We start from the raw sequence: 13807 nt of genomic DNA on the forward strand, positions 1-13807 counted from the left end.
TCACCACTAGATGCCGCTACATTTTATACACTGAACACTTTTAAGACGAAACAAAGGGGATAAGTGGGTATTCCCCTTAAACTTGCATTGTGATTACACTTCTGTACAGCACAGAAGTATGTAGAGCACAATGCAATGTAAGTCTCTTTGGATAAAGCGTCCTCCAAATGCATAGCTGTAAATGTACACATATTCTCCTTGTGGTTACAAACTAAGGTATACATTTACATTTTCAATTGTATGCATATGGCAGAGGTGTATCCGAAGTGACTTCTAGATGTGCATCCAAGTTTTACGTTGCACTTCTTGCCACAGAAGCACAGCTCACCATTTATTTAATCCATGGTATGTATTTCCATACATAAGGAACAACAGCTCATGTTTTCTAGTTGAAATGCATGCATTGAATTAAGAAGCCACATTTTTTTCTCCTTTACATTTATTCATTTAGCAAACGCTTTTTTCCAAAGCAACTTACAAGTGTAATGCTACACAATGCTACACAATATATAGCGTATTTTCGGCCAAGTTTAGTGTCTCTGGATGCTGGAAGTTTAACCCGTGGAATATAGCGAACAGTGTAAGACATTAGATTAAAAATAGCCCAAAGTGGTTTCTTTAGATTGCAGCTGTGGCAGTCTGGATCAGAAACATCCATCTAGAGAATACAGACCACAAGTCCGTCGGTTGTTAATATTACTTCAATAATATATTTTAATCACACAAATATCTTTACAGTTTCCTTAAAATAAAAAAGGGAGTACTGATAACAATTAAATCATACTGTTTGCACATTTACAATGTGGGTGAATCATAAAATACTATTATAGAATCCATATGCTCAGTGTTAAGTGCAATTTCTGACTACGTATTTACAATACAGTAATTTACTGCAAGAAGAATAAAAAGTTCCTTATAAAGGGAAACAAAAGCAATCTGCCTTTTGTGATGATCCAGAAAATAAAGTCTTACATAGCAGAGTGTACAATAGAAACATCCATACGGTGCAGTTTCTCTGCGACCGTCCGGGAAATACGATCGGTCCTTTTAATGGCGCATCCTTCCGTGGAGTCAGTTCTCATTCGTCGCAGCTGCACGTGTGTCTGAATGCATGTGTGCATGTGGCACACAGAGCGGTTCTGCAGGGTCAGCGCGGTTGGCAGGTATGCAGGTTTCTTGTTTCTGCTCCTACTTTCTCTCTCTGGCCCCTGCAGCTCAGACCGACCCCGCAGTCGCAGCGCTGGAAAATCTCCAGTCCGTGGGCCCCTTTCCTCCGGTGGCGCGTGCACACCTGCCCTTCCGTCAGCACGGGTTTACAGATGCGTGACCAGAAGTGCCGGGCGCAGCACAGCCCTTCAAGACAGTCGGAGGACCGCAAACACGTCTCGCCCTCGCCACCTGACAGAGAGAAATGACAGTGATGTCAGACCGGTGCAGTGAAGACTCATAAGGTGATTCACAAAAGCCAGAAAATATGTCAAAAAATAAGAGAAGACATGAACAGAAGAGACCGAGAAGACAAGAAACATGAAAGAGGAGGAGAGAAAGAGAAGATAAAAAAGGACTAAACAGATACATGATGAGAACGAAGAGAGGGAAGAGGTTTAGAGACTGATTTGTCACCTTTCAGCGACTGCTGTGGTCTTGTCGGGATTGTGTTTCTTTTCGGATGTGGCATCACGGTGAAGTTCTGTCCTGCAGTAGGTGCGTCCGGTTTGCCAGCCTGTTGAGTGGCATCTATATCAGCAGGTTGGCACACACCTGAAAAAGAAATGAAATACATGTGGCAAACTCACACCAGCAGCCAGCAGTGAGGCATTCGGAAAAATGAAAAAGATTGTACCGTTAATGCATTTGTTTCCTCCGCAGCACATCCCGTCTCGTGCGCAGCGCTTCCTCCGCCGCCGACAGGACAGACAGACTCCCCGGGACCCGTTACAGAACTCACCGAGTCTGCATTCAGAATCCACTAAGCAGTACGGTACCTGTGAAAGAATACAATTTCACTTTAAGAACATTGACTCTATTTTTAAAAAGTGTTTCCAGATTGCACATACGTCACAAATGTACGCGTTTGGCAGATGCAATCCAAAGCTGCATAATGCGCATTCAGAATATACATTTTTAACACGTACATTTCAGTACACGTGTTCCTCAGATTTGAACTTTGCAACATCTACATCCATGATAAACTAGACACAAATGTAAGGAAATCACATCACATGTAAAACAACAAAGTCTAAATTCATATATCTGTGCGTTCTTAAATCCTAGGCTCCGGCGTCCAGTAAACACGTACCGCCGGCGCGTCGCTGTCCTCGGTGCCGGTTACGCGCGGGCTCGCGCTGACCGCATCACTCGGGTTAGATGCGGCGGGCTGATGTCTGATGGAGTTCCGTAACACAGATCCAGCTTGAGCATTTGCAGTGATTCCTCCGCAAACGGCAAGATAAACAGTCACAACGGCGATCAACGAGACCATTCTCGTATCCTTCTTCCACAATATATCTTAGGGTGAGTGAATATGTCCGAGAGCACTTCATACGTCTCCAAGAGTTTGTGTTGGACACATGAGTTTTATACACGCGGGACTGTTTGTATATTCCCGCCCCATCCACGCGCTTTCCACCTCCCCTCTAACCGCATGCGCACACCCAGCGCAAACGTCTGCGCAGGCAGGTGGAATCGTTACGCAGAGGCGCGCTAAATCCCCGGCTTATGCATATTCATGGAGCTTTCGGTATCTAGAGCGTCCAGTTGCGCAATCAGATCAATCTGCTGCATATCAATTTCTCTTTATTATCATAAGAATCGGTTAATTCGCATCATCTTTCGCAATGGTTGTGCGTAATTACCGCCGCGCCCTCTCCAAAGCAGACGGACAAACGGTAAGCTCTTCAAGTGGAATTTAAAGGATATCATTATACACGACGGGGCCTGTCGGCAGACCTCATGTCCTGGGGCCTCATTTATAAAACGTGCGCAAAAATCCACGGGAACGGTCATATTTATAAAAACCGTCTTTGACGTTTAAAAGTGCTCTGGGTGTGCAGACGCGCACTCTTGCTTGTCCGAGTGCTGCGGGTTTTTGTAAATATAAACTATAGATTTGGGATTTGGATGTTGACACGTGCTCTTTATATATTAATGACAATAATTAGACATCGTTAAAAGATCTGAAACTGTTCAGCTGCGAGCAACTCCAAGATCATTTGTGATATATTTCACATTTTATAGAGAGGCGATCGTAGAATCGATCGTAACGTCACATTTAGGACGGTTACGGAGCGTTTTAGAAATGAGGCCTCTGAACTCATTGATCGTTATCCTGTCAGCACATAAAGAAAATGTACTGTTTATGAGTTTATCGGATTTATTGGAAAGAAACGTCATTTCTGCATATTTTGTAGGCGAAATGTATTGACATTTATACACTATATACTAGAGCTGAAGAAGTATTCTTTTGAAATCAATCGTTTTTATAGTCAATGTATGTCTGTGAGGTGATGATGTGATTTTCGTATCATGTTTGCGGATGCGTCTGTCTAAAATTAACTGGTGAACTGTCGCCCCCTACTGATCACACGCAGAGTTGCGCATCAAACAACTTCAGAAACACTATTTTAAGGGGGACTCGTGTGTCTTCTTGGAAGATACATTTTATTTCGGTTTATAGAGCATGACACTTCCAGTGAAACTGAACAAGAAATCTGAATGTTTCTTATTTTTTGCTTTGTCAGAGTTAGCATATGCCTTAATAACAGAATGAATCTATGATTTTCTTTGACCTAGAGCTGAATACCTGGCCGCAGCAAGACATAAATGTCTCATGTACAGCCTTCTATATATAATATCAAACCTAACACAACATTGCTTGATGTAATAGAGCAACATTTCACATTTTTGTTTGTCAGACAGTTTGGCTTATGGGCCTGTTTTAAGGATTATTATACACTTACGGACAAAGTTTTTGGACACTTGAATGAAACCTTTCTCGTTGTCTCGAAAAGGTTTTCATCTGAAGGTGTATGCTTAAATAAAAAATAATTGTGCTAATATAAACTTTTTTTCGATATAAACTAATGAAATTTTATTGAATAAAAATAAAAACGGATGACTTGGAGTAAATAATGAAAAAAGAAAATTCAGTAAAACCATAGCATAGATGGGAACTCTAATACTGTATTAAGCAGCTTGAGAAAAGGCCCGGAGAACATTTCTGAAAATGTGAAGCAAAATGTGACTACATTGAAGATGATACATTATGACAAGTTATATTTTTTATGTTTCGTTGTAATGGAAACATAATCCTCATAGTTCCCGTGTTGATGATCTTACTATTTTTCTTAAATGTAAAAATAAACATGCGTAGTAAGTCAGCGAGTACTTACTACGCTACTTACTTACTATCCAAAAACGTTTGACCTGTAGTGTACTTTAACGTAATCTTTTTGTCGTTTAACATCTTCCCAGCAACTTTAAATAATAAAAAAACGACAGTATCCCTGTTTTTGTCCTCAAGAGAAAACCACGAAGGTGATGTTGACAGACGTTTAATTTCCAGCAGCGCTGTTTCTTAAAGTTTGACAGGCACACATAGGAAGCTGTCGTGAGGACACTGAGTGTCTGAAACAGTTGCTTTATTGTATAAAAAAGACACAGAGAGCGTCCATTGGACAGCAGCAGGCTGAAGGGATTGTACTGAAGGCATGCAGCACGACGAGCGGTTCGGGATGCCGTTGGTTTAAGGCACTAATACTGTTCATATTCTGACACAGCTGAATCTCTGCAGAAATGTTTACAGTGTACCTGCAGTCCAATTAGACCTTTGAGCACGCGGTCAGGAAACGGCCAACCAATCCAAGTTTTCCTTCTCTGTTTTACTCTTTAGGTGTAAATCTGGCCATTCACAGTGATTATTCCTCATTATAAATGCAACTAGGGCAATAAATACAGTACACTCTTATCAATGAAGCTATGATTTTGAGGCACGTCATTTCATGGAATTACAGTTCCGAGAAAACCAGCCCTGGGCTCAGAACGTCATAAGCCGTAATGGCCATCGTACTTGGCAATAAATTAACAGCAAAGATAGGTGAGATAATGCGTCTAATGATGCCGATGTGTGTTTGAAGAGAGATGATCGCATGGTGAAACCAAGCAATACACGTGAAAGATGAACAATTACATGTCGAGAACGCCAGCGTATGCGTGTGAATTCGGGATAATGATACTATGCTACTATGTACATGTGCTATAATGAATGAGTATTACTTTAAGAGTAACATTCAGGTCTGTCTGGACTCCTGTGATGTATATCACACGGTCTTCAGAGTAGTCTGCACACGGATTGGTGCATGAAGAGTTTGCAGCCAATCAGGGAGAAGAACAAATCACTGAGGTCACAACCTTTTCCCCAAATGGACTGTCTCTTCAATTACCTCACAGTTGGTTAAACATGAGCACACACACAAACACACACAAGATTATTTTTTGCTTTAGGGACAGTCCTTTTAGAGTCGCTCCGTAAGAACATCATGTCAAGACGGACACACTTCATCGTTTCTTCCTGTTCTTTTAACAGTTCTCCAGATGTCCCTACAGTAGTCAATCGTCCCAAGCAAATCCTATGTGAGCAGTGTTACGTGTCTATGTATGTGTGGCCACGTGTGGAGGTCTGTTTAAAAGTCTGTGTCCCATCCTGAGTTATCATCAGGCGGTGGGTCTTCGTTGTCCTCTGGAAAGCTGTCAAAGTTACTGGTGTCCGTGGATGACGTTACCTGCATGAACGCAAAAAGAAAAAACACGCTAGCAGTTAGTGTGTTAAAGGGTTTTTCTGTGTAAATCCTACGACACAACACGTATCCAAGTGTAGAACGTTTGTTTAACGTATTAAAATCTATATGAGTATTTACATTAGATTCTTACATTAGGAATGATGGGGGGCATCAATGTCCCTTTCCTCAAGCCATCCCAGTTGAACCCTTCAAACCATCTGCACACACATTTATTGACATGGAATGATTCATAAAGCTACATACAGTATAAATGACATTGTTTTAAGGTCATGTAAAGAATTCCAATTGTTAACAATTGAATAAGACCACTTTCACCTCTTCAACTAAATAAGAGATGTAAAAGAGTGTGTAAAGTGTAAGTGTAATCGAGTGCAAGGGGTTTTCTGCCCAATAGCAGTGGGCGGCTCCAGACTTTTTATAATATTTTAGCTGTTTTCACATTTATTGTGTGGTACTACAAAGACATATCACTTGCAGGACCTTTATGGCACATCTCTAACTCACTTGTGCTTTTGGATATCTTTGACACCATTCTTCAAGTTTCCAAGTCTTTCAGAGGGAGCGTCTCTGAGAACAAAGCAAAGATTGAAATCATTGTGGGTATGAGCGGATAAGAGACAAATGTGTGCTTTATATTTCTTATTCTTATATATATATATATAGTTTGGATGGTCATACCTGCATAGCTTTTTGATGAGATTGGCAGCATTTTTGGTAATCTTTTTTGGGAACTCTATCATGTCGATGCCTCTGAGAATTATGTTGTATGTTTTCATTGGATCAGGGCCAGAGAAAGGAGGACTGAGAAACAGAATTAAAAAGCTTGTTTTTGCATTGCTGGTACTATACATATAATCATTTGTAATTTTACATAGACGTGCACCTCTCTGTCTTACCTCCCGGTCAGTAGCTCGTACATGAGGATCCCGAGCGACCAATAATCTGCAGATATGTCGTGTCCTTTGTTCAGGATGATCTCCGGGGCCACGTACTCTGGCGTGCCGCAGAACGTCCACGTCTTCTTGCCAAAACCGATCTTCTTAGCGAAGCCAAAATCCACCTTGAACAGATTTACGCCAGAAGTTAGTTTCTTTCACACCTCTTTGAAACAAAGAGGCAAACTTAGACCTGCTCTAGTTTTAAGAGTTCATTCAGACCCTTTTCTCACCAGTTTGGCATAACCTCTGTGGTCCAGTATCAGGTTCTCAGGTTTGAGGTCTCTGTATATGATGCCTTTGGAATGCAGGTAAGCGAACGCCTCCACCACACACGCAGTGTAAAACCGCGTCGTTGAATCATCAAAGTTGCCCCTGTGATTATAAAAAGGTTGTGAAATTCTATGACAGTCAAATAGAAGTCATTGTGAGAAAACATACTAATAAATAAATAATATCTCACCGGTCTCTGAGGATGGTCCACAACTCTCCACCCAAACACGCCTCCATCAGCATGTAGAGATATTTACTGTCTTTAAATGTCCTATAGAGTCTACAAAAACAAGAGGAAAACATTTTAAAATGCTGATCATACAGCAGCTACTGCATCTTTCGGAGCTTAAAATAACATTCTATAAAAGAGTAAAAATTCACAACATAAACAGTACAAACTTGATGTAAACCAATGAGCATCTGTTTCAGATTAACAAAGTGCTTGGAGCTGGAGGTACAGTACCTGACAATAAAATCTGAATGTGCCTCTTGCATGATGAGCTTCTCAGAGCGGATGTGCTCCTGCTGTCTCGTGTCTACGATGTGACGCTTCTTCAGGATCTTCATGGCAAACGTCTTCATCTCATCACTCTTGAGCTGCACCTGAAAACACAACATTTGAGCTTTTAGGTCAGAATATTTAAAAAAAATTAACAATTCATTAATTAAAAACGTCTTTTTAATAAGTATACTTAAGCAAAGGTCAAGTATACTTTTAAGTACATGTATAGCTTATGTAGTAAATATACTAATGTATCAATGTACTGGTAGTTAAACATAATTCTTATAGCTTATTTTTTCAATATTATTTCTTCACTTTAATACTATGTTCCAATTGATGTGTCCATTTTTATAAAGTGTACTATAGGTGCAAATTCATACCTAGTAGAACATATATGTGTATTTCTGAGAAGTACATACAATTTAGATATTTATTATAAGGGATGAAAATAGTACACAAAAAAAACAATGACACTTATTTATATAATAAAATATATATATATATATATATATGTATAATTAAAATTTTATTTTACCAGTTCAACTCGTCCAAATCCTCCAACTCCAAGAGTGTCAATGATGTTGAAGTCAGCAAGGTTTAGGTTGGAGAAGAAGGCATTCTCTACCTCATATCTAAAGTTTAAAACAGCAGAGAAGTTAAACTAAAGAACACATGGATGTTCTTTCATTCTTCAGGTGAGATATGAACTAAATCCGAAATTCTTCCAAAAAACTGATAAATCTACAGCGATATGAAACAAGTGGTATATGGCCTTTAAAAAAACCTGTCCGCTACTGGTATCAAGTGCTTTTTAAGCAAGTGAACAATGCTTTTACTCCTCAGATTGTGAGCCAGAGAGAAAGCTGTCATAAAATATATCCTCAGTCATCAGGAGAGATTAAGACACATAAAACCTGATACTATTCCAAATAAAACACTGCTTAATGTTTGTTTGCAAACTCAAGCTTGTGCTAGTGACCAGTGAACACGGCCATGTATTTTCCAACCAGTGAGTGAGTTTATCTTGTTGGCTTGGCAAAAATTGCTTCCCGGTGTCAGAGGTTATTTTTTTCCATACACACTACCAGGGGTCCTAAAATCCAGCACACACATTAGTTATTAGCCAGTCCCTTTCACATAATAAGTAACTTGGCTAACCAATATAGGAGTAAATCTTTTCTGGGTCAGAAATGTGAACGCGAGCTATTAAAAGCTGGCATGATGTGCAGCAAATAAAGCAAAGCACAATTCACAAGATTAACACTGCGTACAGACTGGGAGGGAGGCATGGACACTAGTCAAAACAGCTGACCGTACTGACCCACAGAAATTCAGTTCTTAGCTGAAATGAAAAGACAAAATGTACGGTCTGGATTAGGAGAGAGAACAGCAGGATACCCGGATGACAGTTGTGTAAATTGAACAGAAATATACATTGATAAATTAAGATTCAATGAAGGAATTAAATGAGTTTGTATTTGATGGCCACAGGGATCTGAAATGACCTTCCCGCTTGTATTTTGCTGGAATAACACTGTTGATTCCTGGGGATCTAATATCGGTTGACCAGGAAACTTGTGAATAAAGTAATTGGTTTATAAATAGCTTTGATTAGAAAATAAACCCCGGAGCCCCCGCTGACAGTGTCTGACACTCCCCCAGGCTTACATTCCCCTATTTCATTATTTATAAAAAGAAGCCTCTGCTAACACATGAAAGTGAATTTAACTGACCACGAGGTGGCACTACAGACTTTTGTACTGTAAAAACAGAACAGTTGAACATTGACTTTTCTGTTAATGTTAACAAAGGAAACAAGATTAAAAATGCTTATTGTTTTCCTCAAGTGAACATACAAGGTCGTGGATTTTTATCCCAAAAATGTGCTAAAATGTGTAGACTGAAAGCACTTTAAGTTGTTTTAGATAAACATGTCTCAACTATTTCTTTTTGCTGAAGCAGAGCTGTCGTGATCAAGACTGTGAGCTTTCCGACAGTCATTCTGCTACCTTCATGTCAGGAGGCTTCCATCCTACCGCTGAGATCTGAAGAATGACGTCATAGATGTTTGATATGTCAAATATTAAACTGCAGGGGTAACTCACACAAAGCCACGGGCTCATTATATCATCTTCCTTAAGCTGTAAATTAAATGAGCATCTATTATGCACCATGATTTAACATTCTGGTGCTCTTCGTTAAGGGTTCACACTTGTACTCTTGTGGGCAAAAGTGATTGAACTAACTTTTATTATTTTCACTGTAATAAATGTTATATAATTTGTTCGAGAATACTTTTTTAACGTTTTAGATTTTTATGATTTTATGTAATATTTATTTAAAGGTCCAATGTGTTCATTTTTGGAGGATCTATTGACAGAAATGCAGTATAATATACAGTACACAACTACTGTATGTCTTCAGAGGTGTATAAAGACCTTACATAATGAAGCGTTATGTTTTTATTACCTATTTCTATCTACATACCCGTGGATCCCCTTACATGGAATTCGGCACATTGAAAACATGACTACATATAAGTTCAGTGTCAGCCACCGTAGTGCCTCGAAAGGGAGGGGTGGAGCAAACCATTGGTTGCAATTCGCAACCTCACCGGCCCAAGAGATGTCGCTTCATTTCAAACACTGGACCTTTAATAAATTACTTATATAATTATTCATTCATCCTTTTTTTACATATACATATATAAAAATACAGATCAAGAATATACATTATATAATAGAATACAGAAATACCACACATTGCTTTGGCGTTTGATGGCAAGTTAAAATAAAAAAATTCCAAAAAAAAGCAACATTATGTGGATAAAGTTGTAAAGTATGATCTTATAATAGACCTCATACCAGAATAGATAGATAAAGGAAAAACTCCTAACATAGTAAACTGTAACACTGAGAACATACTAGATGAGCATGGAAAGCAGGTGTGATAGTATAAATGTGTAGTGCAGTGTGTATTTGTCTCATTAGAGCGCTCTGTATGTCAGTGAGGCAGCTGGAGGTTCAGGTTTGTAGTTTAGATCACAGAGGAAGCAGAGCAGCAGGTGACAGTTGCAGATGTGTCTTAATAAGCTTTAATCTGTGACAGTCGCTCGCCACAGACAGCTTTCCATTATTTATCAGCGCTGATTTACATCACAAATCAACATATAGGAAATAGGTGGACATTGAAAAGTTTCAGTCCAGATACAAGACTGGAGGGTTTTGAATTGGGAAATAAGATTCTGCTATCTCCTAATCCCTCTTTCTGTCTGTGCACGTCTGTTGTTCTCCCTATGAATTCTCGCCGTGATAAGATTTCCTTTTTCTCAGAGCGGATTATTTTCTCATCGCCACTCAATGATAACATATCTCTCTATACGCGTTTCTTCTGAACAGTTGCCGGTCGCCTTTACATAACACGTCCTCTGCATTCTATGGTTCTATAGAGCTGGAGTTAAATGTACATCTTATGTAAGTGGAAACATTTGCTGATGTCAGTCAAAAGTGCTGCGACAAAACTAACTTAAAGTGATCGGTTAAAAATAGATTAAGAATAGTATGAGACAACATCAAAAATATGGAAAGTCGGAACAGATTTGACTCACTTTGCTTTGGCTTCAGCATCCTCACTGGTTTTATTCGACACTTCCTCCAAACCTCCAATCAAGTGTTTATATGAGCTGCAAAGAAATGTTTATTTCATATAATTTCTTTTTTTTATAAAAGTTTAATATTACCAACAGGTTTATGGATTGCACGCTACTTTTTAAAGGACATATAAAAAATCCTGTAAAAAAGCTTTTCTGGCAACTGGGACAAAATATTTGATAACATTTCAGTATAGGGGGAAATTCTCACTGTTTACTAGTTGTTATTAGCATCCCTATTATTGGCAAATTGGCTGTTTATTAGTACTTATAAAGCACTTATTCTGCATGACCATATTCTACATCCCAAATCCTACCCAATACCTAAACCTATCAACTACCTTACTAACTATTAATAAGCAACAAATGAAGAGTTTATTGAGGAAAAAGTCCTAACTAATGATTTGTTAATAGCTAGAACTGCCCCCTATACTGAAGTGTGACAGTATTTATATATAACTCAAATATATCCAGTAAGAAAGCAGAAATATCGGCGGCAAGAATATATCATAAAAATAAAGATTTTACATGTTTTTCCTGTTTTGCTTGTGAATTTGCAGTCTTTTTATGTATTTTGATGGTTTTTGACCTTATTTCAAAGATATGAGAAAAATCTGCTGATAAAACAATAAAACTTCGTAAAATTAAATTTTTGGAGGGGGGGACATTATACATAAAAAATCTGTAAAAAAATTATATTAAAATATATTCCAAACTTGTATGGCTCTTAATTATTATTTTATGTCAAATAATAAAGTATGGTTAGAACAAAATAAAATATCTCACAAAATTGAAATGATGGTTTCATTCAGACTAAAAGAAGCTTTTTCCCTCTCGCTGGTCACATGTCTGTTTCATACTATCTGTCTCATTCTCTCTCCAGTTTATTGACACGTGTGATGCTTTAGCTATTTGTGTTGGGCTTGATTTACTAACTTTTATATCTGCACAGATAAGCACCTTCATACCCACAGATTCTCAACTTACACAATAAAACATTGTAAAAACTCAAACTTCAATGGAGTGGAATATCTATGCAGGTGTGATGTGTACTCACTCTCTGTCGATCACAAGACAGGTGACTGTCTCTGACGCGATGAAGTTTGCCGTTCTGATATCCTCACTGATGAAAAAGATACAATACAATATTGTGATACAGTGCGTATAATATGTCTGTATATCCAAAACCATAACTGGACGAACGGACAGATATAGAAGTCATATAAGTTGCATGAAAACCAATGAAAACTAAGAAAAAATGCAGTTTTACAAAAGAGTAAAGCATTTAACAGCAAAGAAAGATATTATATTTCTCTTGAATTCTACAAATTCAATGAAACAACTCACAACAAATCAAAATGTAACAATTTCAGTCAAACAAATGCTATTAATCACAAATAAATTACATTTATGATACAATCTCAAACCTAATAAACTATGAGCGATTTACTCGCGCCTCAAAGTTTGATTATCTTCTTCCTCACTGTCGCCCCAGTCACAGTCATCAGAGTCTGAATCCCAATCTGACCTCATGATGCTCTGCATGTGTTCACTTGCTTTCTGACCTAACTTTACATACACTAGTAGACTACAGTACAACAACCACTGAAAGATCTGATCAGAGAACGAACTCGCAAACATCGCCTTTCCAAAGGCAAAGACACCACACACACATACATACATACATACATACATACAAATACACGCACGCGCGGTCCAGCTAAACACACTTGTGCAAGCAGGTGAGAATTCTTCACAACACAGCGGATCTACAGCTGTCGCAGCACAACTACACAATAACACTTCATCCAAAGGTCACAGCTGCTTCACAACAGAGAAGACAAGAAGAAAGGTGAGGAGAAGAGAAAAAGGTCATGGGTTCAATGCAAAATAAGTTCAATGTTAAAGCTTCTAACAAATGAATTAACTTCAATGTATAACTTCAATGTGTGACTTTACTGGAACACGTTACAGAGAAATTACAGCATAAAAAAGGAAACCAATATAGCTGCCATACATACACATACATACACTTATGAAATTAATCCTGGGATCAAGAGATTCTTTTATCAAATTCTGATCGGTAATGATCTCCACATGACACACAAACATACACAGTATCACGGCACAGTCTCTGCTCTTATACTTAAGTTTTGAAGTGGACTCTGAGTAATGGTGCAATGAACCCAAGTGACCGTGCAAAATGTTCTGATCTTCAGAACCGTGGCCCATATTTTACCTCAGATCACACCCTCACAGCTCCAGAAGAAGACTGTCGAGCAGGACACCTGATACACCAGAGCATATCAACACACTATCAGGATCACTGTTTCCCGGTAACGCAACTCAATGCAGGATTATAATCGGGGTAAACAGTCCCCGTACACCAGAATAGAATAGAATAGAAATATAGAATTAAGCAAAGCAGAATAGCCTTTATATAAGAAAATATAACAGAATTCGGATCAATATTAAAAACATTATAATAATAGAATAGGATACCTTTTTATATAGGATCATTTTTGTGAAATTATAAATTTTTAGTCATTTTGAAACAGAAAGGATCTCCTTACAAAATAAGCTATTTGTGACTCATTTAAACACTGATAATAGAATAGAATATGTAATTGCATACAGTACATCACCAACC

At 38.4% G+C, this 13807-nt stretch overlaps 2 protein-coding genes across 4 annotated transcripts in view; both read right to left on the bottom strand.

The window, feature by feature from the left end:
* Nucleotides 1-428: 428 nt before the first annotated feature.
* dkk1a (dickkopf WNT signaling pathway inhibitor 1a) lies at nt 429-2551 on the bottom strand. Its single transcript, XM_079472404.1, has 4 exons — nt 2300-2551; nt 1844-1985; nt 1624-1761; nt 429-1398 (listed from the first exon to the last, which is right to left on the bottom strand). The coding sequence occupies exons 1-4, from the start codon at nt 2480-2482 to the stop codon at nt 1148-1150; spliced, it is 714 nt and encodes a 237-aa protein (XP_079328530.1). The 5' UTR covers nt 2483-2551; the 3' UTR covers nt 429-1147.
* Nucleotides 2552-3640: 1089 nt separating this feature from the next.
* prkg1a (protein kinase cGMP-dependent 1a) overlaps nt 3641-13807 on the bottom strand; it is a 43853-nt gene continuing 33686 nt past the window's right edge. For 2 of the 3 annotated variants that reach the window (XR_013787598.1, XR_013787599.1), the window contains exons 8-19: nt 12215-12280; nt 11116-11190; nt 8044-8140; nt 7470-7609; nt 7197-7286; nt 6967-7108; nt 6695-6858; nt 6477-6599; nt 6303-6365; nt 5929-5995; nt 4464-5780; nt 3641-4243 (exon numbers count right to left, since the gene is read on the bottom strand). Coding sequence is in view for 1 of the 3 variants with exons in the window: in XM_079473677.1 (XP_079329803.1) it covers nt 5682-5780; nt 5929-5995; nt 6303-6365; nt 6477-6599; nt 6695-6858; nt 6967-7108; nt 7197-7286; nt 7470-7609; nt 8044-8140; nt 11116-11190; nt 12215-12280 (1126 nt within the window). In the remaining 2 variants the exon portion in view is untranslated. Of the gene's footprint in view, nt 5781-5928; nt 5996-6302; nt 6366-6476; nt 6600-6694; nt 6859-6966; nt 7109-7196; nt 7287-7469; nt 7610-8043; nt 8141-11115; nt 11191-12214; nt 12281-13807 lie in introns of all 3 variants that reach the window. The other variant, XM_079473677.1, reaches the window with a different exon arrangement.

This window comes from Barbatula barbatula (genome assembly GCF_947034865.1).
Source record: "Barbatula barbatula genome assembly, chromosome: 14".
NCBI lineage: Eukaryota > Metazoa > Chordata > Actinopteri > Cypriniformes > Nemacheilidae > Barbatula > Barbatula barbatula.